Below are 25,634 nucleotides of genomic sequence, written 5' to 3' on the forward strand. Positions count from 1 at the left end.
CTTTAGTTTTAAGTTTACGAATATGGTTATCGCCATTATGTTACTACCGTGTAATTTTCTTGTAAATCTATGGGCCGGGCATACTTTAATAAAAATATTTTTGACTATGACTTTGATTTTAAATATTCTTAATATTTTTTTCAATGCATAGTACCTATACTTTTTGTGGATTAAACTGAGTGACGGGTCACTGTTGTAGGATGAAAAAAAAAACACCGTTTATAATACGGTTCGATTAACATTGAATATTAATCGGAGTTTCGCTTGGCGGTTCTACGGAACCTGGCAATTCGCGTGGCCCGACAAATATTTGACCGATTTTAGTCATCAATTAGGCGGGACTATGTAGGTATGTCTAGATTTTTGCATTCTTAGCTACTTTTTAATACAAAAGTTGTACACCGATAAAGTCGCTCAAAACTAGTTGTAAGAATAATATAATGGCCGGTTATTATCACGCTCTAATTCGTCAGAAATTAACGGAATATTTTTGCAGTGCATTTCTGCATTGCAGTTGTTGTCCGCTAGGTACAATCCAGAATAATGTCATGAAAAAATGTTGGACTTTTAGTCGTTCTAAAAGATTTTTTCTGCACGTATTTAAATAGTGGCAATTGATAAAACTCAAAATGGCTGTTTCGTTTTAATTCGAATGTTTTTTTTTGTTCATTTTACTCGTTTACATGATTATAATATATATGTTGTAGGTGACCTGACTTTATTATAGGTATATCATATAGGATAAATTATATCTATAATTTTTAAGTAAGTTCTGATAATGATCCAGAACCGTTAAAACGCCTAAAAGATTTTGTGAATAAACAATAAAGTTAAGAGATAATAAAATATCTCGTCAAATAAAAACCAGGTCGTTCAAAATCTGCGTATTTCGTTTTTCTATACTAATATCATAAAGGGAAAAGATTTTTCGTATTATAGATATATCTATATCTATAATACGAAATATATATATAAATATATAAATAAAGTCACATTAGCAGCTTTGGTGTTCTAAAATTTGATTAGTTCGCCAGTAGAAACAAAAGTTCGTTACATTAGTATCTCAGTATTAATTCTTATTCAAATAAATAGTTTTATCATCAAGGGTATATAGCAGTACAATACTTGTTAATTAATTCCAATCGGATACTTCTTAATGTAGAAGTTACGGCAATTTACGCCTAAACAAAACTTAATTGAAAAAGTTATTTTTAAAAACCACACCCAATTTTTTTACAAGAATAGACAGCCTTATAAATTAATAGTTCAAAATAAACACGCTTTATGTAAAAAACTAAACTTAGTTCTACCTTTTATATTAGTTCATTATAGAAGCGTGATTTTAAAACTATTATTTTTATTAGAGCAAAATTAATCGGTAACCCATTCTCAAACAAATTTGTTAATATGAGAGAAAACCACTAAATATAACGGTTGAAAATTAAAATTTACATCATTCCTGCCTTATCGAGTATAGATGAAAATAATATAAATTAACTAATATGATTAAAAATCTAATTTCGCAAATTGAAAAATGGAATAATCTCATCAAATTAGTGTACTACCTTATATTCTCGATATTGGGTCCTCGATATATGTGAACGAAGTTTTGACATAATTTTGTTTTAATATATTTTTTTATAAGTGCTCAAAACCTTACCGTGTTTAGTAAAAATATCCACCACTGCGCCAGGAAGATTGTTACCTAAGTCGTTTTAAACATAACTCTTTGCTTGAACAGAACTCGAAGCGGCTAGGACGAGTGAGCCGAGCAGAGGCGAGGGCTACTACCATGGTCTTTATCATGATAATATCGTTCACCATCGCCTGGACGCCTTACTCGCTCTTCGCGCTGATGGAGCAGTTCGCTACTGAGGGAATTGTAAGTTTCGCCACATTTACTACGTGTAACCTAATTACGAAATACTGTTGGAGGATCCGTAAGTATATATGAAATATACTACAACCCTCACCCTAAAAAAAAATTAAATCAAAAGTTTTTAGTTATGACAACCCTATTGAAGACAAAAGACTGATACATGCATAGTACCTACGCTACGCGACGCGTACCTTTTTAAGTTACAGGAGTCACTTAATTTTAATTTTGCATGTGATGTAAGGGCTGTATCTGATTTCCTTCAATAAGACTATGGCCAGTGATTTATTCAAAACTATTAGCGTTTCGGTTTTACAGATAAGTCTCAGAGACAGGGAACAATGTACCTATAAAGCATGTGAACTAATATATCGGTTTTCATTTACACGTTATATATTATGTGCCCGCGACTCGACGTCATACCCACTTATATGCTCGCGGGCGACCCGCCTTAGACATAGCCATAGCCTTCAGAACATATTAGAGAACTCGATCACTCGGCGAGCGCCTTCCGACACTTCTACATTCATAATTCGGCGGCTTCTTGCTCTTGATATTAGTAAACAATGTATAATGAAATCCCAGGTGTAAAATAAAAGTACTGTTACAGGTATCGCCGGGTGCAGGCGTTATACCGGCTCTCGTAGCGAAAAGCTCCATCTGCTACGACCCACTCATATACGTAGGCATGAATTCACAGGTAAGTTTTACTTAAACTTTTTTTTGAGTAGTTTTAAAATTCATATATAAAAACAACAGTTTTTTTGACCGATTTCAGCCGGTCAATCTTCAGTGAGATTTTATTACCATGAGAAAGAAGTCATAGTGCACAATTGTGTGTGCAAACAAAGGTGCACTCTATATTATCTATACTCTCTCTATCTACATAGTCAGAGATCAGATATGACTGACAGCTTAACGTGCTCTCTGAGGCACGGGGGTAAATCACCGCCGATTTCCAAATTTCGGGCTAATACTATTTCGGTGGGGTAGCAACTAGCCGCGGCCGACCTTCCGAAGCCTCCCACGAGACCATGCCGGAGAAAATACAGAAATCATAAATTCCTAAATTCGAGACCTCCAAGTTAAAATCACAGTGCTCATCATAACCAGGGAGGTCGCCAAACTCAGGTTTAGCCCGCTACCATCTTAGACTGCGTCATCACTTAACATTAGATGAGATTGCAGTCAAGGGCTAACTTGTAGTAGTATAAATTAAAAAAACCCTTGAAGTTCTCTTTATATAGTATAATAACTTCAAAGGTTTTTCAAAGTACAAAAACATATCCGTTACAAGCCCGAAGTGTAAAAGTTGTTTAAAACAAAACTAAGTTATAATAAAATTTCAGTCTTTAGCAGGTTTCAGACGATTAGTTTTAGAAAAGTTATGATAACAACCATATTATAAACTGCATAATATATCCCCGTATATTTCACTAGCACTTAATTTTATTCTACTACAAGTTAGCCCTGGATTGCAATCTTACCTGGTTTGGTCAGTGATGATGCAAGATGGTAGCGGGCTAACCTGTTACGGTTTTAGAGTTATATTAAACCTCTACCCCTAATTGGTGTCTATACTACATCTTTCTGGAACATCAAATCGCAGGACGACGTTTCTTTGCTTGCAGAATGGTAACTGGCCATTTGCAAAGCCTTCCACAAGATCAGGCTAGAGAAAATAGTTTGATTTGTTTTCCCCCGAGTTACCTCTGCCGGGAATCGAACCTGGTCTAATAAAACAGCGCTTCCCACAGCGCCTGGAACAAAGTAAAAGTTTAAGCTTTAATTTACCAAATTTATTTTGGCTCGATTTAAAATAATAATAATAATTTATTTATTTCATATAGAAAAATGTATACAGCAGGAATCTCCTTATGGACATACTCTATTGATTTGTGCACAAAGGAGTGCTTAAACACTCGCACTCAGGTAATTTATGTTACGAGTGTTGCCACCTTCCTTCGGACCCATTACAACAACGTGAAATTAGGAAAATACAATCATTGCGATACATAATAGATAAAACAAAAATATATATATAAAATTAATTACAATGATTTGAGTTTTTTTTGTTTTTCAATGATACAACAAATACTTTTGCAAACACCATTGGTTGTAGTAAAACGAACGTTAATTGTGTAAAGTCCAATGCGGTCTACGGTCCAATGTCCACAATAGCCCATTATAGCTACAAAGGCCTCTGTTAATAGATGGGGTTGCCCATAATCTACACGCTGGGCTGACGGGTTTTGATCGCAGTAGATGGTAGTAGCAGCACGGAGGACGCTGCTGACCATCATTATCATCATCATAACATTACCTAAGACAGCTCGTACCACCCCGGTGGTGACAGTTGTATTCTGGTCTGCAGTCACCACACTGCAAAAATCCGCTAAAAATAGCTTAGATGTGTCGCTAAAAATAGCTTAGTAAATACATTCATCCTAAGCCGTGATAACCCTCCGGTAGGACCTCGACTTTACTTTCGGGGTGGGGTTGAGTTCGAATCCCAGCACGCTCCTCTAACTTTTCTTAGTTATGTGCGTTTTTAGCAATTCAATGCTTCAACGGTGAAGGAAAACTCCGTGAGGAAACCTATATTAGTTCTCCATTATGTGCTCAAAAGTTTTTTAGTCCACCAATCCGCACTAAGCCAGCGAGGTGGACTACAGCCTTAACCCCTTCTCATTGTAGTAGACCGGTAATGGGTCGATATCATGATGAAATACATTCATAACATATGTGTCTTTTTTGCAGTTCCGTCAATCAATAAAACGTATATTTGGAATCCATACAAAACGCGGGGGTTCACAGACAGATAAATGCTACAACAATACTCTGCTATCACCGGCTCACAGACAATCTGCCTACAACGATATCACCGTCCGGTATAACTCCGAAACCATCATGTCCAGTACACAGAGGAAAAGAGATAGAAATAATATCACCGAGGACTCTGACAACCATTCGATATCCATGACCATTAATGAAGTGGGAAAACTACCGGGGAAATCTTACGATTTATGCACGATACAAGAAACCAAAACAGCTTCAGACGCTGAAAGATCCGGCGATACTATATGCGACGAGGACAGCTGCGGGAGTAATAAAAAGTTCGAACTAGTTTTCGGGGAGTCTTGCAAAAGTATGCAGGAGCCGTCTCCAATAGTGACCATGGTAGATTCACAACGCTTCCTGTTCACAAGAACAGCAAATACTAATGCCAGTAATTCTTCTGCTAGCGTGCATAGTGGCGATAAAGCTCTCATCGATTTAAATGAAGTCAAAGGCACAAAAAGACCTATAAAGCACAGTTACTCGCTAGATCTAGGTGGCATTACAATGGAGGGTAGGAAGAGAAAATTTTCCATCGAAACAAAGCTGGAATCATTTAGTCCATCCAAAATATTTTCTAAAGATCGGGTAGTGTGCAAACTTTTCGAATCAGATTCAAGGCACGATGGTGTCAAAAGTTTTTTATGCCGGTTTGATAAAACCAACAGTGAAGATGATAACCTGTAGTACATAAAAAACTAATAAATAAATGACTCGCTAATATTTTAATTGATCCGTCATGATAAAAAACAAAAACCCGTGGGTTTTTAAATTAATTAATTAATTTGGCGTTAATGACAAAATATTTTAGACGACATCAAATACAAACGCGAAAATCCGCGCGATGTTAAAAAATACTTTCACCGCTACCCCATAACATGCTGAAGTGGTACAGCTTTTATTGCCGCCCAGCAGCATTTGCTTTGTCCGGTCTGAAGGTCGTGTCTGTCGGTGTAATTCCAGGCATGTGAAGTTTTAGCATCTTCGCCTCAGGTTTATGGACACGGGGCCACGTGCTGCTCTGGCTATAGCCGATGATTTTCCACTTACCATCAGGTGGGCCATGCGCGTCAGGTGCGTAAATAATTACTATTTAAAAAAAAGAAACATGCAAAGCGACGGAATGCCTCGTGTATGAGCCATTTAAGAGCAGACATCTCTACAAGGTTGGGTCAACTATCAGTTTCTTTAGGACCCTAATTTTCGAGAGCAAATCTATTTTGTACGTGTACATGGGATATCAACTACCGACTTCGTACCTACATAAAAGCGATCCTTCGCCTCGTGGTTCTATAATGTGAGTGTGAAACTAAATCTTTCTAGGCACACTCTCCGAACTTTATCAGTTTTTCATGCTTATAGTAAAAGACAAAGGATACTCCTACAGAGACTCGAATCTCGATGCCCTTGTATATACAACGTGTAACCGAATTAGGAAATAATTTTGAGGAATGCATAAGAATATTTCATAAGGAATCACTTTGTAAAAATATTAAATCAAAAGAAGCATATTTTTTTTCCCATACAAACGAAATCAAAATATTCTAATTTACTTATGACAACCATATTCAAGATAAAAGACCGACACGTGCATAGTACCTACTCTACACGATGCGTACCTAATAAAGTGACAAGAGTCACATGATTTTAATTTTGAATGTGATGTTAGGGCTGTATCTGATTTTTTTCAGCAAAAACGATGTCAGTGGTTTACACAAAAACTATTCACAGATAAGACAGTGAGACAGTACATAATGCACCTCTAAAGCCTGGGAAGTATTATTTCGGTTTTCATTTACACGTTGTATATCTATCGAAATTTCGTCTATTTTATTTCGACAATATAAAAAAATTCAAATCTCCTATCATATAACATTACGTTTTCTGCACGAATGGCATGGGCAGGAATATTTTTCCCCTGGGAAAAGGATAGAGCTTTATCTTCTCCAACAGCTTTATCAAATCTCCATGCATGCATCAACACGTGGAAACAATATCCAAATGATAATACGTGTAATAATAAACGGTTGTAAACATCTCTTATCCCCCTGTTGCCTTGCTTTATAAATAAAAAATAAATATTTGTAACAAAAATATTTACTCCTTAATTAACTTATTACGTGAATCAGAAATTATTTAATTTTATCCCTGGTCGAGGTATTATTGCACGCCTCATAAGCGAAGCGTTAAGGTGGGTATTATTGTCAGTTTACGCACACCGACTGATTCTCCTTTGTCTGAACTTAAAATGTCAATTTTTTATTCTTTTTTGCTTTTATAAGTGGATATAAATAGACAAATGCTTAGAAAAAACACAATTTTTAACACTCATGATATTTTTAAATCTTTTTTTATTATTTAAACTAATTAAAAAATTGTTTAAAAAAGTTCTGTCTTGGACGTCCGTGCGGATCCCGTATCTTGTGGTCACGATAACGAGCGAAATACTTCACTCATCGAGTTGGTTTTTTTTTTATAGGCTTCAGTATTTTGAGGAATAGAAGCCTATTACTTTTCACGGTATAATTAGATATAGTTTAATTATTATTTACAGATAATCTCAATTTGATTGTAATTAATGAGATTATGAGGCGTGCACTTTTGGATTTTCTGACTCCTCTGTTTTTTTGTCTCCTGCTGGTCATGCTATACAAACTAGTGAGACCATGATTTTTTTTAATGAAAAAACTTTCGTCTCAATTTTAACAGTTAATGCGACAGTGTTATAAAGATTGAAAAAAATATAATTGCACCAGATATATTCTCATATTTTTGCGGAGTATAGAAAATTAAGCTTTATTTTCATAAAATATCATGGAATTCCGCAAAGAAACGCCTGCTTCTAACCTACAGCGTCATAGTGGTTTATTATCGACGATACGTCGTCGGTCAATTTATTTGTCATTGCATAGTGAGCGTTTAGCTTAAGACGGTGCTGTAATTTGCGAAGAGTCGTATCGTAGGGTTAAGAATGAACGTTATCGTCAAGGATCTGTGATAAAGACATCAGTGCCAAGAAAAAAATATATACTTACCTTAAAATATATCTAAACTATTTTCTGGAATGATGTGAATGAAACGAATTATTAGTATATTTATTAAGATCAATTACATTTTTAGATAATAAGAATGTTTTCCTTGAAGGAAACTAGATAATAATTATATAGGTAGGATACTTAGTTTGAATTGGAAATTGTTAGTTATTTAAGCACAGAATTAAGATCATACAAAAAACGGTGTACACGACTAGTATTGAAGCATCAAAAACCACTCCACTTGGAAATAGGAAAAGTTTGTGGGCTAGCAACATTCTGTGGGTGAAAAGTAAGACGTGCGTGGAGCGATTTCACTGTTTTTGGACACAATGCACTGCAGACAAAAATGGCTGGATGAGGTTTCTGTATGTTCTGTGTATCTGTGTATTTAAGGTAAATTTAAGATAATTGTTTTGGTATTTTTTAGATTTGATTAATAATTTATTATAATTGCAATGTATCTATCTATTAATAAACATGGTAAGTTATCGGACAACACTGCATGTCAACTACTGTCATGTGACTGTCAACACTCATAAATACTCGTAACACGATTTGTCTACATCGTGCGCCCCTGTGTAGTACAACTTTGTGACTCACCTCCGACATAATATGTTATAGTAATAATTTTATCGGTTTTGATATAGACTTGCTGCCTTACGTACTGTATCTCAAAAACTTACCCTGTAAATTCTGTGAATTACCTAGTCAATTTTAAACAAATTCAGTTTTTTTAATATGACCTTACAAATGTTAATGTAATCTTATAAGCTAAGTTGCTTTTAAACGAATTTATGGATTATGAATAGTATGTATCGTAGAACAACGAAATTATTTAGTTTTCTTTTTCAATAAGATCGTACATAAGATTTTTGTATGGACCAAAGCCACACAAAAATTCTATAGGTTTTTCGAAAATTGATTGATTTATTTCTCCACGTGACAAAATTTTAGATTTATAGATAATATAGAACTAAACGTATAAAAAAAATTATTTACAATTTCTACTCTTTTCTAATTTTACATTTTTTTACCTCATAAATAATGTATCACGCACATTTTCCAGTTACTTCTGAACATATTGTTAAAAAATATATATCCGTAAATTATCTCGACTAGAGGTGATATAGACATAGCATTAATCAACGACTTAGGTAAGAATGTTTTGCTTAGGATCTCGTTTAGGACATTTATATATTCTTCTATCTACCTTCTTATCTACATAATTGTATATAGGTATCAATTGCCAATCGTATCAATTCGAAAATGGCTGAACTGATTTCAATTTTCTTACCACTAAACTGGGGTGTTCTAGAAAAAAAAAAAGAAAAACCCAGCGTAAGAATAAACCTAAAAATTCTAAATTGGTTTGGTTTTTATATGAGGATTCCCACCCTGGCTCTGATTTCTTTTGATTGATTAAGGTATCTGGGTGGTACAAAGTTCACTCAATTAGTTATATAATAATATTTAATTATTAACTGCTGATTAAATACCTAATTTAAAGAAAATGTTCATAACTAGTAATTACATTATTTAAGTCGATTATTATTATAAACATCATATAATTAATTATTATTAAACTGATAATTAGTAGGTAGGTTTAGAGGTATTTAAAATGTATTTTTTACAAATATAGAATTTAAAAAATTTAACACCAAATTGTAACATTTAACATTATTGGGCTATTAAGGTATTTATAGCTTTACTAAAGGGCAGTTTTTTGAATATTTTAGCTTACCTACTGTCTTTTAATTTTTTTTCCTTTTTTTATCCAATACTAATACTGCAGAATTTACACACAGAGTATTCAGAAACGTCATGTTTCAAGATAGAAAATAAACTTAAAACTAATATTAAACACATGAATGTAAATGTGTAACTATACATAATATAGATTATATTAAAATAAGTATTTTCTCATTTCCTATGTTATAATTTTGAGTTTAATGCACGAAAAAAAAACTTTGGTGCCTATTTGTATATTTAATTTTAGGTTTAATTACGGTACTGTCCCCTCAATACAATAACCTGACGCTTTATGAGATTTTATATTACACAAATGCTGTGTGTATTAATTTCAGCTGTTGATTATTACAAGTATTTTACGTAGTCGCTTTATTAAAAAAAAACGTGTCTGTAATTATGTACACGCGTTAGAAGTTATACTTCGGCGTAACAAAATAAAAATCTTTTCAAAAATTTTCCCTTTCGCCTTTCGACAATACCTTTTTTCTATTGTTAGTGTCGTTTTTTCTACGTTTGAAGAAAAAACGACACTAACAATAGAAAAAAGGTATTGTTTGAACTATTCAAAGTCAACTGTCAAACCTTTTTTTAGAAAAACCAAAATGTTGACTATAGCTAACTTCATGGTGTCGGTTTTTTGGTGTGCGCGTGCATTACTATACTCTCACCATTTTCCCTAACGCGCCAAAAGAAGTATAACTTCAAAAAGAGTCATAGCGCATAAGTAGCTAAGCCAAAATATTCAAGACCTTTTGTAGTTAGACTATTATTTATTTATGTACAATGCGTAAATGTAAAAAAAAATGGAATCGATGTCGTCCCAACGAGGAACAAAATGTCCCAATGATTGTTTGCTTTTCGTATTTTTGTGTGTTAATAAAGAATTAAAACATTAAAAGAGTTATGTTATTTATGATACCTAAACAGTAATTCTAATTATTTATTTATTTACAATACTTTATTGCGCAAACTTAGAAACAATACAAGAAACACACAAGAAAAGAAAAAAATAATTAAAATTAAAAACAATTTAAAAAATAATAATAATAAAAAAAGTTAAGTTACAGTGTGTGTGTGCAAAGGCGGCCTTATTGCAAAAGCAATCTCTTACAGACAACCCTCGGTGAAAATAATAATAGAAAAGATGAAAGAGGGACAGTGCAAACAATGAAACATACACAGGCAAGAAAAAAATAATTACTATATAACATACACAGATAAGAATTAATAAAATAAATAAATATATATATATAATAAACAAATGTATGTACCTCATATTAATACAATCTATTGTACTAATACTACCAAATAATAATAATTAATAATAATTATTAGTAAGTACGTACCGAACTCCGTACGGCCCCCTTTTACACCACTAGTTTAGCCCTCGAGTGCACTCTCACCTAGTAGTAGTCGGAAGTCATGAGTAAGGATGGTTCCATTAAGTACCACTTGGCCACTTTGGATGCTGTGGATCGCCGAGCCTGGAGACTCATAGGCAAGGATTCGCCACTTTTGGCCAAACTCCAAAGTCGGCGATGATCAACGCCGTAAGGTAGCCAGTCTGTCGATGTTTTAAACGATATACTTTGGAGAGTGTCCTCAGGAACTATTCGATTTCATCCCCTCCTCACATTGCACCATCGCACTGCAAGACACCGGGCGACCTATGTTGTTAATATCCGAAAAACTAGCACGATGCGATTTGCATTTTTTTTATACGCATGGCTGGGGTTTAGAACTCCCTCCCGAGTTCTGTGTTTCCTTATTCTTATAACCTGGGTGTCTTTAAAACAAGAGTGAATAGTCATCTTCTAGGCAAGCGCGTCCCATCTTAGGATTCTTAGGTCGGTATTTTAGCGGTCAAGCGCTAGTCTATTATAGTTAAAAAAAAATATGTGGTAAGATGCGGCTTACATGCTCTACGAAGCACGGGTGGTAGACACCGCCAATTACTTCTGGGCTGGTACTGAAAATGTCTTGACAGAAAAAAACTATAATATTTTGTTTGCCAGAATAGAACCTCATGAATGTTGCACACGCTAACCAAGTAACTAAACCAACGAGTCAGATAAAAAGGTATATATCGATACTGCTATACTATAATTTGAAAAAAGTCGTACTCGAGAATAACGCAGTATGAGTGGAACCAGAATAGCATCATCAATAGTCCAATGATAGTCCAAAGATAGCTCGGCATAAGGTCACTACTCTCACGGGAGAAAACGGGTGATGCCATATTTTGAGCACTCTTTTCTATCAGTAATAATCGAAGGACCAAGCAGATAGCCCACCTGATGGTAAGTGGAAAAACATCGCCTATAAACAGAGCAAAAGTTCGCAGGGCTTGAAAGACATCAACACATCTTGCAAAGTTCTGCCCTGCGTCCATCAAACTCTTACGCCTCATGTGCCTGTAATTACACCGGCAACCGTGACCTTCAGACCAGCAGGGTAATTACGTAACTCGCAACAGGCGTAAATCTTGCAATCCCTGCTGTCAAACGTCACTTTTGTTTATTAATTGTATTGAAAAGTTACGTTTGACAGCAGGGATTGCAAGATTAACGCCTGTCGCAAGCCTGTCGCGAGATACGTATTCACCCTGCAGATCACAGCAATAAATATAAAATAAATAAATATATTACGACAATACACACATCGCTATCTAGCCCTAAAGTAAGCGTGTCTTGTGTTATGGGTACCTAAGATAACTGATAATAGAACTATGCTGCTTTGCGGTGGGAATAAGCACGACGGTAGTACTTCACCGGTCGATCTCTGTCTTATAGCTCTGCTACAAGTAATAAAAACTCTTTCATCATATCGACCCATTACCCTACTACAGGGCAAGGGTCCCCTCCAATAATCAGAAGGGCTTAAGGCCGTAGTCAACCACGTCGCCCAGTGCGGATTGGTGGACTCCAGATACCTTTGACAACATTATGTAGAACTCTCAGGCATGCAAGTTTCCTGACGATGTTTTCCTTCACCATCGAAGCAAGTGATATATTTAATTACTTAAAATACACATAAATTAGAGAAGTAACAGAAACTCTTAATATAACGCCAATTGCCAAGCTGGCTGGCTGCCAGTGAGACCATTGCCCTTGGCAATAAAGGCTTTATATAAACTATGCAGTCTATCGTCAAGTTTCGTGTTCTTTTTGTCGGTATTTCACGAACTGACGTTGTCAGTGTAGTATACACTGACAACGTCACTTTTAAATTAAAAAACTGTACGATCCTTTCTTCATTTGCATAATTCTACAACTGGATTCCAGAATCCAGTTGGGATCCAAACCACCAGCTGGAATCCAAATACTAAAATATTATCGTAGTATGTACTCGTTGAACTATATTTAAGAACTTTTAAAGAATAAAATGATACAGTTTGAAGCACTTTTTGGCTTGTACGAGTACGTTTTATTTATTTATTTAAACTATTTATTTGTACACCACTACACAGTTAGGAAAGTAAAGGACGAATAGAGAGAAACACAAAAACTGGAGTAGAATACAAAAGACTATCGCTTAAAAGCGATCTCCGCCAGGCAACTTTAGGATTACGACAACAAGAGCGGGGACAAATAGGCGGTGTAAAATTATTTTAAACCTACATTCAAATAACTACATAAACAAAATATATATATTTATTTAATAATAAACTGATACATATTATGATAAGCTATATTAATGAATAGATAAAAGCAGTCGTCTTATTGCGCAAGATAATAAGATTTAACTGCATTTTTAAACATAAAATTTTAAGAATATATATTTATATATATAAAATAAATTTTAAGAATAAATAAACTTAACCACGTAGGAACGTGGTTAAGTTTATTTATTCTTCTATTGCATTTAGTCCGGTATTTTCGTTCATTTGTGAGAGCGGTGGGTTTAATGATAAAATGATCTGCGGGCGAGCTTCGTTAGGGACTGAGCCCGGGGTATTGAGTTACGAGCGTTAATGGCTAAAGCAATTTGATTATAGTGCCAAAGCAGACCGGCGAAATGCGAATTTTTCAGATGGAATTACAGTTATAATTAAAATATATTTTTAGGAGTATAACCACGATTCCCTTTTATAATATTATACAAGCTGTTGACCGCTTTCGTTTTTTTTATTCCCCTACAAGTTAGCCCTTCACTACAATCTTACCTGGTGGTATGTAATGATGCAGTCTAATAATAATAATAATAATAATAATAATAATTTTATTTCAAGCATCAAATACAGCTCATATTTTGTTAGTAAATACTTAGCCTATGTTAGTAACTTACGTATAAGAGAGGGATATGCGAATCACCGCCGTTCTAGTCCATTTGAAATAGCACAGCAGTGATTCACATATCTGCAGTCCAACCTGCTGGCGATCATCTTTAGGATGCTGTTGGAGCTACCCCGCAACCTGTGCACCAGGGCGCCACATCTTTTGCGCATTGTGGCGAAGAAGCAGTCAACTTGTGCATCCGCAAACATCCCCGATGCACTACAAAAGCGGGGCAACTTCAACAGCACCCTAAAGGCATTATTATACTGTATACGGAGCGCGTTATACGATTTTTGAGAATACTTAGCCCACAGGCTGCACGTGTAGAACGTCATACAATATGATTTAAACAACGTGATTTTAATGGCGTTGGTACACCGCGCAAACCTGCGAGCCAGCATATTTGCTCTCACTGACAATGCTCTCCGTTCTCTTTCGATGTCAGCATCATCTTTGAGGCCAGGAGTCAAAATATGCCCGAGATACTTGAATTGATAAACTCTCTCCAATACTACCCCATTGATCAAAATAGGAGGTACTTTATTCGGTGTCTTACCCTCAGCCTCAAAGACCATCACCACACTCTTTTTTGTATTGTAGGTAAGTCCATGTCTTTCTACATAAGCCTCGCAAATAGCCATCAGTACCCTGAGACCGCAGACCGATGCACTCAACAGCACCATATCGTCGGCGTAACTTATATTATTTAAACAAACCCCATCTATGTAGCAGCCAACCCTGGTGCTGCTGAGCTCACAAAGCAATTCATTCATGTAAAGGTTGAAGAGAGTCGGCGAGCATAAACCACCCTGCCTCACCCCGCACTCCAACCCATACGAATTCGAAAGAACGCCTGCCCATCGGACATTGTTGACTTGGTTTTGATACCAATATTTAAAAATATTGGTAAGTTCTGGAGGTATATTTGCTTCCTCCATCTTTTTCCATAATACATCGTACGAAACCAAGTCAAATGCCTTCGACAGGTCTAGAAAACAGGCGTAAATCGGAGTCTTCCGCCTCGCATAGTACGTAACAGCATGCTTTAGCCCCAACACAGCACTCTCTGTTGACAAACCAGGCCGAAATCCAAATTGGTTGTCATGTGGCATAATTATCCTGTTTAAGAGAGTGTTTAGCAAGCTGTCAAATACCTTTGAGATGACGGTAGCCAATGAGATGGGCCTATAGTTGTTTTTATCGGATAGGTCCCCCGTTTTATTTTTCGCTATAGGCACAACTATCGTACGCATCATCTCTTGAGGCATAAAACTGTGGCTTATACAAACGTTGTACAGCATCGTCAAAACCCGCGGTACATGTGGCCCAGCATATTGTAAATGCTCAATGCTGAGACCGTCATGGCCTGGGGATTTACCTCTGGTCATGCGTTTAATTATACTTGCTACTTCTTTACACTGAAATTGAATACCCACTACCCTGCCGGTCTCAACATTAGGCATCGAATGAGAGGGCCCCAATGGCGATTTTACGAAAAAGTGTTCCTTAAAAACATTAGCAATCTCGCCAGGCTCGCTCACGCCACTGACGCTCACGGGTATAGACGGCCTATAATTTAATTTATTGGTATGTTTCCAAAATCCTCTAAAATCATTTCTAGAATGATGTGAGGCCAGAATATCCATTTTAATCTGATCTTGGTGGTTTTGACACCATTTTAAACGTGCTTTGAAAACTCTTCTGGCCTCCGCCATCTCCAAATAAATCGGTCCAGTAGCTGGCTTACCGTAACATAACCAGAACAAAAATTTTTGCCTCGCCTGCCCGTGTGCTTCAGCTACGTGTTTATTCCAGCCTATCACTGTCTTTTTTATTCTACGCTTGCCGATGGGTTCTCTACTCGCCACCGAGGAATCTCGAAGGGCCTGGACGATATCACCGTACAACTTTGTAATAGCGACTCCATGCTTAGGATCACTACAGGTGCGGTCGCAGCACTCACGAAGCTCATGCGGAAAGTCTATAAGTCTAAGCCTTTCATGACATTCTCTCTGGTATGTATGGATCTGCTCTTGACCTCTCTCACCCCAAGTGATTACATTTAGAGAGGTGTTATTAAGAGGTTTCTTTGGTTGTAACACATTTAAATTACATTCTACCACCAGAGGGAAATGGTCAGACCACATAATATCATACAACACATAAACATTACTCACAGACGCTATAGCTGCCTTAGTAGCTACGCAATGATCAAGCCATCGCTTGGAGCCGTGGGCTTCGCTTATAAAAGTGTAGGTATCCGACATTAAACCTAACATTTCGACATCTACACAAGTCCACTCTTGCTCTATGCAGAACTGAGACAGTTCGATATAAAATCTCTCCGTAGGGTGTGCGTTGTAGTCCCCTAATATATAAACACAACTCTCACTGTAAGTGTCAATAACCGCATTTACCGAACTCAGTACATCAGTAAATTCTGCTAGGTTAGCCACTGCATCCGTAGGCATGTATACACTCATAACTATACACGATTTCTCCTGTAACACTATTCTGATAGCACAAATACGCGAGTTATGACACTGCACAATAGACACATTTTGAAATGCACTACGTCTCCATAGAAGCGCGACTCCGCCGTACGGTCTTCCACGCAACATGCCTGCCGCGGTGTCCACCGCTGACACACCTGTCGAGCTGAAGTCGTCACTCAGCGTCTCGAGGAAAGACAACTCGTCTGGCAGCAGCCACGTTTCTTGCAGCGCTACTATATCAGCTGTCTTACAAAACTCGCGTATGCCATCTGAAGAGCGCTTCACACTCTTACAGTTGAATGTTACTATTCTACATGTTAGGGCCATTCCCAGTTTGCAAGTTTTTCGATAACACCTCCGTAGCAGGTGTGTCGTTAGAGCGTCTCAGTTTAAAGTGCACAAACCGTCTGAAAATAATTCCCAGCGGCCAGAGGTTCTCATCTAAGTAAAGCGATAGCTTGCTTTGTGATACAAAAAGTTTATAAGCATCGTGTTCACACTTTCGTTTAATTAAAATCTTCTCCTAGACGACATCTTCTTTTGTTTTGCTCTTTATATATTTGACAATATCCGACTCAGTCGTATTTTTGTCAACATTCGTTATAAACAGTGGTATTTTTCTATCCGCCGCCCTAAACTTTTCTTCCGAGTCTATCACAACATTTCCTCTTTTACCTAGCAGGCGGTTTTTAGACTTGGACACCTTTCTTTGTACCACCGTCCATCCGTCATTTGGATTTTGAACCCTAACGACACCTGCATAAGATTTATTTTTCTCTGTAACTGTCAGTCCATCGCTCGCATTGCTAAGCATTCGCGATGACTCACGCCTCTCCGCACCCGTCGCTGCGCATCCATCGGCGCTATGTCCACCACTCGTGACGCATCGCTCCGAACATTCGGCGTGACTACCTCCAACTTTATTTAAATCAATGCTTCTATATCTTATATCGCCTTCCGTAGGGGATAATACATTGGAGTTTGACTCGTTCAAACTAGCCGTAACGATAGTGTCATCTAATTGCGACAAACCTATCGGTCCACTATCCCGGTATGCTCCCCGTTTCATATTTATTTTTACAGCTGAGAACGGCGGAGACGTAGGCTTTTCGTTTAAATAGTCTCGTTTTAGATCTTCGAGTTGTTCCACCGTTGCGTATGAAGACTTTATGTTTTTGATCTCAGATTGAACAATCATCAGATCCTTGAGCAATTTGGAGACATCCAGGTGATCAAATGTTACTGGAGGTAATTTCTCCAAATCGCGGGCAACGAAAATCGGTAACAAATCCGGATCGTTCACTTTAAATACACTTATGATATCTAGAAGTATTCGGTTCTCCTTGCCTTTTCCTTTCCGAACCTTTGTGCGCAGATCCTTTGGCAACGAATCCAGCAGTAGGTTTTTTGCTTTCTCAATTTGTTCAAACGAGAAAGCAGACTCACATATTTTCACCAAACTCGGCTCATCCGCGATCGAAATTTTATTTTGTATGTAAGCTAGGAGCTCGTCGATTACGATATTGCAATTACTACACTTTACCGTTAACGTCATTTTTCAAAAAATACCGCTCAAACGCTTCTGCCGAGAAACGTCTGACGCGCATCGATGTGCGCGCGCAACTGAAACTAAGATGGTAGTGGGCTAACCTTCGGTAGTCATACGCGACTTCGCACCATAACAATAAATCGCTTAGCGGCACGTGTTTTGTAGGGTGGTAACTAGCCACGCCCAAAGCCTCCCACCACACCAGACCACAGAAAAATCAGTTATTATGAATTCCCAAATTGCCCCTGCCGGGATTCGAACCCGGGACCTCCTACCTAAATTCACAGCGCTCACCGTTGCGCCATGGAGGTCGTCAGGGAGGTCGTTGTACGCTATCATAAAGGTTTTCTACAAATGCCACGGGAACCATTTGCATTCCTAGGAAGAAAAGTAGTATATTACGTACTCCGTCCTTTCAAAGTCAAGTTGCTTTTAGTAACTGAGTTAAGGGCCTGTGCACACCACGTTTTTTAAAATAGCAGTAGATGCCCTTTTGCAGCAATATGGTCACGAAATGCACGCGAGTCAGGTGCAACCTGTATAAAATCAAACACGTGTTTGAGACGCGCGTGTGTAGCGTGCGCGCGATATACAGACGCGATGCAAACGCGCGTGTCTCGATACAAACGATACCAAACTGCTCTGTGCACGTTTCTAAAATACGTGTCAACAGCGCGTTTAAAAACGTGGTGTGCACAGGCCCTTATGAAGGGCAAACAAACAAACACTTGTTTGATTGATCCTTACGTATAAATGGTGGGTATAGGTGATAGAATCCAAATGGATGGTTCGACTTCACTTTCGGGTGTTTGATCCTTACGTATAGCCGGTATAGGTTATAGAATCCAAGTGGATATTTCGACTTCACTTCGGGAGGATGAGAGTCCGAGTTTCAACGGTGTAGGAAAACATCGTGAGGAAACCTGCATGTCTCAGAGTTTTACTTAATGTTCACAAAGTTTTGAGGAGTCCATCAAACTTCCTTACGGCCTTAACCCTTTCTCTTTGTGGAGACCCGTGCTCTGTAGTGGGCCTTATGAGTCGATATGATGATGTTTTAGATGGAATTTTCAGTTCAGACAACGGAAGAATGTACGAATTATGTTATGGCTCCATTTAAAACTGTATCGTATTACAAAAAATTGTATGGCCGTTAAGTCGGTTTGGCAATCGAAAAGTAATTTTAAAAACATCTGATATGACTTGTATATATGTTCGTAACATGAAACAATTGTCCACTAATATTTTGTGGAAAAATCTTAATTTATAATTTTAAATCAAGAAATAAAACATTAAAAATACCTAATTGTATTTTTATTCAGTGGTTCAGTCCCAACGAAACTTCGCTTATATGCGAGTGACGCCATCTGAGTATGTGAAGAAAACTTTACTTACAGCGTTCTTTCCACGATTAATTACCAAAAAATAATTGAATTGTAATAGAAGCATAAAAAACTAAACAATATCCACGTTCAATATGTTCACTCGATCGCTTGATTTACACTCAGATGACGGTTATAGTCTAGGCCCACTAGTTAGATCGCAATAAATAATTTATTAAATTACGTCTTTTATTAGCATTAGAACTTTTAAAAAATAATAAATAAAATATATTTAATAATCAATAAACGTATTGTCTAGCCACAAAGTAAGCGTAGCTTGTGTTATGAGTACTAAGATGACTGGTGGATATTTTTATGAATAAAATATAGAATAAATAGAATTAAATAAAACACTGAAAGCATTCATGTTCATCACACGAACGTTTTCCAGTGGTGGGAATCGAACCCACAGCCTTGGACTTAGAAAGCAGGGTCACTACCCCAATCGGCCATACACATTTAATCATTTTTTTTATTCTAAAACAAGTCAGCCCTTGGCTGCAATCTCAGCTGATGGTAAGTGATGATGCATTCTTAGATGGTAACGGGAAAGCCTGTTAGGAGGTATGACAGTTATGTAAAACCTAACCCTAATTGCGTTTCAACGCAACATCGTACCAGCACGTTAAATTGCTGGGCGGCACGTCTTCGTAGGTTGGTTGGTAGCTAGCCACGATCGTGCAGACCAGTCCAAAAGAATACAGAAATAAAAAAATCACAAGTTTCCGAGAATTGAAAATTTATTCCCCCCCCCCCACCCTTTAAACCACATCGGTCACTGCTGCACCAAGGAGGTTATCAAAAATCTTTTAAAGATAGGAGCAGTAAAATATATTAAAGTAGGAGAGTCCAATAACAAAAATCCTAAGTTTTGCCTATTCCGGAGTATATCCCAGATCCTCACGACCATGCATGGAAAACCTATATAGATATAAGAGACATTCAAGCTACAAATGAAAACATGAATAAAATGATACACATGAAAACATGAATAAAATGATACGAATTAATAATTTCAAGGTTTTTATTTAAATAGTTTCTATTCAAGGTCGATAATATAATATACTATATAAGCTTAAGTAATCTTGAACAAAACAATAAAATTTACATAATATGACAAAGTTCTATAGGTATTAGGTTGTAATTAAATAAATTAATTGTTTTAAAAAAATCCATCTCATCACGGTAACAGATTGCAACGTATTTATTAAAGTAATAAAATTAAAATTAATATTTACAGGAAACTAATGACACTATAATATTAAAACTCGGTGTACATACATAAATATAATTAATTCTCACAAAAATGATTTAAGGCTAACGCACACAGTGGGGTCGAATCGCGCGGTTACTGCACAAATGCACTTTTAAAACAACATGTAAGCCTGTGTATGTAAGCCTTAAATTATCCTCTAAATACAAAACCACAACTTATCCAAAATCAGATCGAACTATAATAAGAAAGTATGTAAAATTACAAAATGTAAATTTATCGAAAACCCCCAAATATGGTGTAGTTATTACAATAAGTATAAGTTACAAAACTTGCAAAATTACGCCGTACACATTTAAACTTAGGCATAGATACGATCAATTCCTAATCTTTGATCAGTAGTTGAGAGTAATAATGACAATTCCAAAATCTTTAATCGGATTTTCAAGTACATGGCTAAGTCTAAAAAAGCCCTGCAATTTTTTTACAGAACCCAACCCAGAAACATTTTCTTTACACAACCTTGCATTTCTATAAAAGAGGATTTATTATATCGTTTTGTATCGTTCAGACTAAGCCGCAAGATGTAACTAGGTTTATATATTAAATAGTAAATATACCCCAAAATCACAGTTCACGCACTGGTGCTTTAAAACCACCCGTATATATTATAACAAATCTATCAAATATGCAAGTTCTTATTTTAAAATCAGGTGCTGAAAAAAACCACAGTGCGTTCACGGACTTAGGGATAGTGCACACTGAGCGACAAAGTTGTCCTATGATAGGACATGCAGTCTTCTACTTACAATATTACTATAATGTTCGTAAATTACACTAGGATTTGAGTTGACATATAACTACCGCAAAAATATATTTTTGAGCTTGCTTAGATACCGTTTTGGATTGGATTTGGATCGTTAGATGCTATCCTACTAGGCAAAATAGTTCCACTAAGCGCTGTAGGGATCCAATGCGATGTCTCATAGAAACTTATTAGGGCATGAGTTCAATAAACTGGCATTCCCCTAACATACTTCCATCTCAGACAGTACGCTAGCTAATATGTCATTGAATAAAACGCAAACGAATGGTGGACCATTATCAGATATCTCTCGTTCCGGTATGCCAGAAATAAAATTCAAGCATTCGCGCGTACTGCCTTCACATTGCGGTAAAAACCCGACTTAAACGTAATAGAAAACTGTTTCTAACCAATGTATATTTGGGATAATTATTATTTAATTGGTTCAATTTTATGTGCGATATGTAAGTTGAAAAATGTGCTCTATGAAGTGTATACAATCATCTTGAGGAAATATAAGGACTGGCGGGTGATCAAAAACCTATTTTAAAACGTTTTGGCATAAAGGAAGCTTGTTTTAAATTTTCTGTCCATTTTAACTGACACAAGATAATCGTATCTCAGTTGATGACAGCAAATGATTTAATAGAAATCTGCCAATCCGCATATGTCCAAGTTATATTTATTCCAAAAAAAAACAATATAAAAAGATAAAAACCCATGGAAAAAGATGTGTCAATGTGAAATTTAATTCAAACCGATGCCCCCCTTATTTCGAAAAAATTTGAATTAATAAAAGGAATATGATATACAGTCTTGGACCTGCAGTCACATGTTGTTTTCTGATGAATAAAATCACCAATTACAAAATTAGGCACAACCAAGTATTTTAAATATTTCTGCCGATAATATTGTTAATCGTTGTCAAATAAAATAGTTGACTATATTATTATTATTTATCTATTGGATACGTCGCATAAATACAGCCAAATATTTAATTTCTTTACAAGCGTCGAATTACTTTAAGCTCAATTTTATTTTATAACACGAGAATGCAAATTTGTTAAGTGAAGCCGGAAAAAAATGGGACGAGTCGGTCCCATTTTTTATCGAAAAAAAAACAAGAAAATTTGAGTATTTGTAATAAATTGTATATGAGAGCGTCATAAACAAAAAACATCTAAAAATGGATAATTCTTTTCCGATAAGAATAAACTCACAATTAAATATTATAGCAAATATTTTAAATATATTTGCATTACAAATGGACATCGAGTAATCCTATAAAGAAACTGAATATTTGGCGCAATTATTCCTATTAACCTATTCGTCTACATCATCGACAATAATTATTTGTGACTCGTTTAGTTTATCTACAATGTCATCTACATTCAACACTGGTAAATATCACTTCAAACATAATGTTCATTAAATCACATTTTCAAAGAAATCCGAAACTCCAAAATCAATTCCGAATTACCTCAATTCTTTTGCCGTTCTCTGGAATCTTCCCTGCAAACTCCCCGGGGTGGTGAATCCCTGCCTTTATGACCCTTGGTCGTTTTCCTCGACCTTTTGAACTTAGCCACGTCATCGCCGAAGACGTCTCCAGTTCTTAGCGCAGATATGAGGTCGTCGAATTCACCTTTCTGTCCATTGGTCAAGGTTCCATCTCTGGAGTTGTCTCCCGTACTGTGGCCGTTGCAATCGGAGGACCCGTTGGACTTGCCGAGGGATTTGCCCACAGAACTCAGCAGACTGGAACCTTGCTTTCTCTCCATCGTTCGCTTTTTGAGCTGCGAAATAAAAAAAAATATTAACCACCTCTCGTACAACGCATGTGCTGAGGAAGCTCCACGACTAAATTTCCTATAACGTAACGCCCTGACGTTGCGCGTAGGATCAGTTACGGTCACGACCGGCTGCGACGCACGCGCCACGTATATTCGCGGCGAACAGATTTGTTCGCCGCCGAAGTTTGTAATCCCGAGTACCTAAACTTAGTTATTGTGAACAATATAGTTAGAACTAAACGAATTCAAAGTCCGTACTTTGGTTTTACAATAAACCCCTTCCTAAAATTTTTTTCTATTTCTTATGATGAAACTAGTCAAATTGTTATATTTTTAATCCACAATATTATTTTCAAAGTATGCCTGTATGTTTCTTTCATTTTATTTTATTCTAAGCATGACACAATTACGTAATTGTTTAAAGTAATTTCTTTAAATCGAAAATAAATAAAAGTTAAAAGCCTTTTATTCATCACTACTAGGCAAAGAATAGTATTCCTTACAATGAATATTTATGTTATTATCACGACAATCTTACGTAGATAAAACTTGCCATTGACAGCATGTTAATTAGGTGCATCGTTTAATCTGGTGCTAGAGAACCAGGTGTTGCCGAGGTAATGGTATGTTTATGAGAATAAGTTTCCAATACTATACTTTTATAACAGTACGTTACCTAACCTTTAGTTACGCAGGAACTATTGTTGTTATGTCCTTACTTCACGCCTTAACTAAACAACAAATCGACTTGATTTTTGGGTAGAATTAGACGAAACAACGAAGAGCAACGTAGGCTACTTTTATTCCTGGAAAAACAGCAAATTCCCAAGGGTGGGTTAACAGGAACATTAGTATTTTTACGTCTTACAAAGCGGCCAAACAACTTCTTCATCGCGGACAACACTGCGCTGTTAGTCAACACTATAATCCATAGAAGCGTCAGCTTAATCCCGAAGAAACGATCAATCAAAAATGGTACTAAAACAATGGCGAGGGTAAGATACCTCTTGCTCATGGCGTGTCCGCCTCTCCTCTTCGTCCCGTCGTCTCCTGGCCGCATCGCACTCGGCCCTGGCTTCGGTCAACTGCGCGAGGAACGAGTCCAGAGCGCCGAATAGCTGCTCTGGTGAAGCGCTTGGCTCTTCGCCGAAAGCATGCGCACAAGCTTCGAGGCGACTCTTCATGTCCTGGATATAAGTAATTTAAAGATACGTAAGCGATAAAATGAAGTTGATACTTCGGTGTCCATTGTAATGATACCGTAATGGAACCCGTGGTTTGTCGGGGTCCTTGGAGCACCTCTAGCTTTCAGAGTGGCGTATGTTTTTAGTTTTTTTATAGCAATTAAATAGCACTTGTTTATAAAATTGAAGGAAAAGGAAGGAAGTAGATTTCCATAATGTTCTCAAAGAAATGTGAAGTTTACCAATAGAACTACTGGAACAGAGTGTTTACCCTTCTCATTCTGACAAGATACAAAGGTCCTACTGGGCCGGCAATGGGTTGATAATGATGATGGCCTTGACCTTGAGAACTTGCTATTCAAAAGCGTTTCTCGGTGTTTCTTAAATATATATAAACCTACCTTTAAACTCGTTCGATTTTTAGGTACGTAAAGTTACAAATTCGACTAATCCAATACAAGAAAATTGAACTACTGAAGTCATTAAATTAATAAAAAAATCTAGCCCCAAAGTAAGCTCAGCTTGTGTTATGGGTACTAAGGTAACTGATGAATATTTGGTATGAATAATATACACAAATACTAATAAAATACAGATAAACACCCAGACACTGAAAAACATTCGGAGTCCAGAAAGCAGGGTCGCTGCCCACTGCGCCAATCGGCCGCAAATACAATAAGCATTCAGATCTATGATTCATCACATGGTTGATTATTGATATTGTTAAAAATAACTTGCGGCTTTGGTGGAATATATTGAACCCCCTCCCCCCCCCCCCTCTCTGGTCCTTTGGTCAGACGAAGGTACTGTGGAACTCTCTCCCTGAGGGAAGAATGCCCGAACCCGTTGTGCGCGCCGGACTTCTGCCAAGAACGCTACACAACTAAAAATGCCGCGTTAAATCCAACCTATCCCAGGTTTTGGACAACCTGATCCCGTCCAAAAGAGTGAGCAGACATACTCCTCGAAGCATAAACTCGTAACAATATTTTGAGAAAATCTCTGTTACTGACCTGGAATAGATCCTCAAGTTGCGTGAAAGAGCACACCGCATGCGCGTGGAACTCCCTCATCACAGGAACGAAAGCATCGTTTGGTTGCGCCGGTACTTGTAAAGTCGCATGGTAGTCCAATTCTCTTGACACCTCGCGCAGACCGTTGCGAAGGGCGCCAACGTCCTTCTCTAGTTGGTCCACGCAAACTTTGGCGGCTGCTCGCACGTGCGGTAAATCTTCCTCGAGGAGGAGTACATCTTTGAACTGGATTTCAAAAATAAAATTTTTATACATAATTTTTTAACATAGTTATAATTGGCGAACTTGAATTGGCCCGCCTGATAGTAGGTGGAAACCGCCTATAAAAAGGACCACTTTGCAGTGTATGGGAGAGAGTCGTCCTATAAAATGCCACCGTGTGTCCAAGCATTACTGCTTGCCGA

At 37.0% G+C, this 25,634-nt stretch overlaps 3 protein-coding genes across 8 annotated transcripts in view; 1 reads left to right on the forward strand and 2 right to left on the reverse strand.

Moving 5' to 3' along the window:
* LOC120631580 (parapinopsin-like) overlaps positions 1–5,401 on the forward strand; it is a 65,460-nt gene extending 60,059 nt beyond the window's left edge. The window contains exons 5-7 of the mRNA XM_039901218.1: positions 1,742–1,882; positions 2,487–2,576; positions 4,637–5,401. Coding sequence (XP_039757152.1) covers positions 1,742–1,882; positions 2,487–2,576; positions 4,637–5,401 — 996 coding nt within the window. The remainder of the gene's footprint in view (positions 1–1,741; positions 1,883–2,486; positions 2,577–4,636) is intronic.
* Positions 5,402–16,793: 11,392 nt separating this feature from the next.
* LOC120631777 lies at positions 16,794–17,825 on the reverse strand. Its single transcript, XM_039901457.1, has one exon. It carries the CDS (start codon positions 17,823–17,825, stop codon positions 16,794–16,796), a length of 1,032 nt encoding a protein of 343 aa, XP_039757391.1.
* Positions 17,826–20,269: 2,444 nt separating this feature from the next.
* The window catches only part of LOC120631615 (disheveled-associated activator of morphogenesis 1), a 179,414-nt gene continuing 174,049 nt past the window's right edge, over positions 20,270–25,634 (reverse strand). For all 6 annotated transcript variants that reach the window (XM_039901271.1, XM_039901267.1, XM_039901265.1 and 3 more), the window contains 3 exons: positions 25,210–25,455; positions 24,017–24,199; positions 20,270–23,015 (listed from right to left, as the gene is read on the reverse strand). In XM_039901271.1, the coding sequence (XP_039757205.1) occupies positions 22,701–23,015; positions 24,017–24,199; positions 25,210–25,455 (744 nt within the window). In that variant the 3' untranslated portion in view covers positions 20,270–22,700. The remainder of the gene's footprint in view (positions 23,016–24,016; positions 24,200–25,209; positions 25,456–25,634) is intronic.

This window comes from Pararge aegeria, chromosome 18 (assembly GCF_905163445.1).
Source record: "Pararge aegeria chromosome 18, ilParAegt1.1, whole genome shotgun sequence".
NCBI classification, from domain to species: domain Eukaryota; kingdom Metazoa; phylum Arthropoda; class Insecta; order Lepidoptera; family Nymphalidae; genus Pararge; species Pararge aegeria.

Coding starts and splice junctions, on each gene's coding strand:
- LOC120631777 (XM_039901457.1), bottom strand. CDS start 17,825: ATGACGTTAACGGTAAAGTGTAGTAATTGCAATATCGTAATCGACGAG.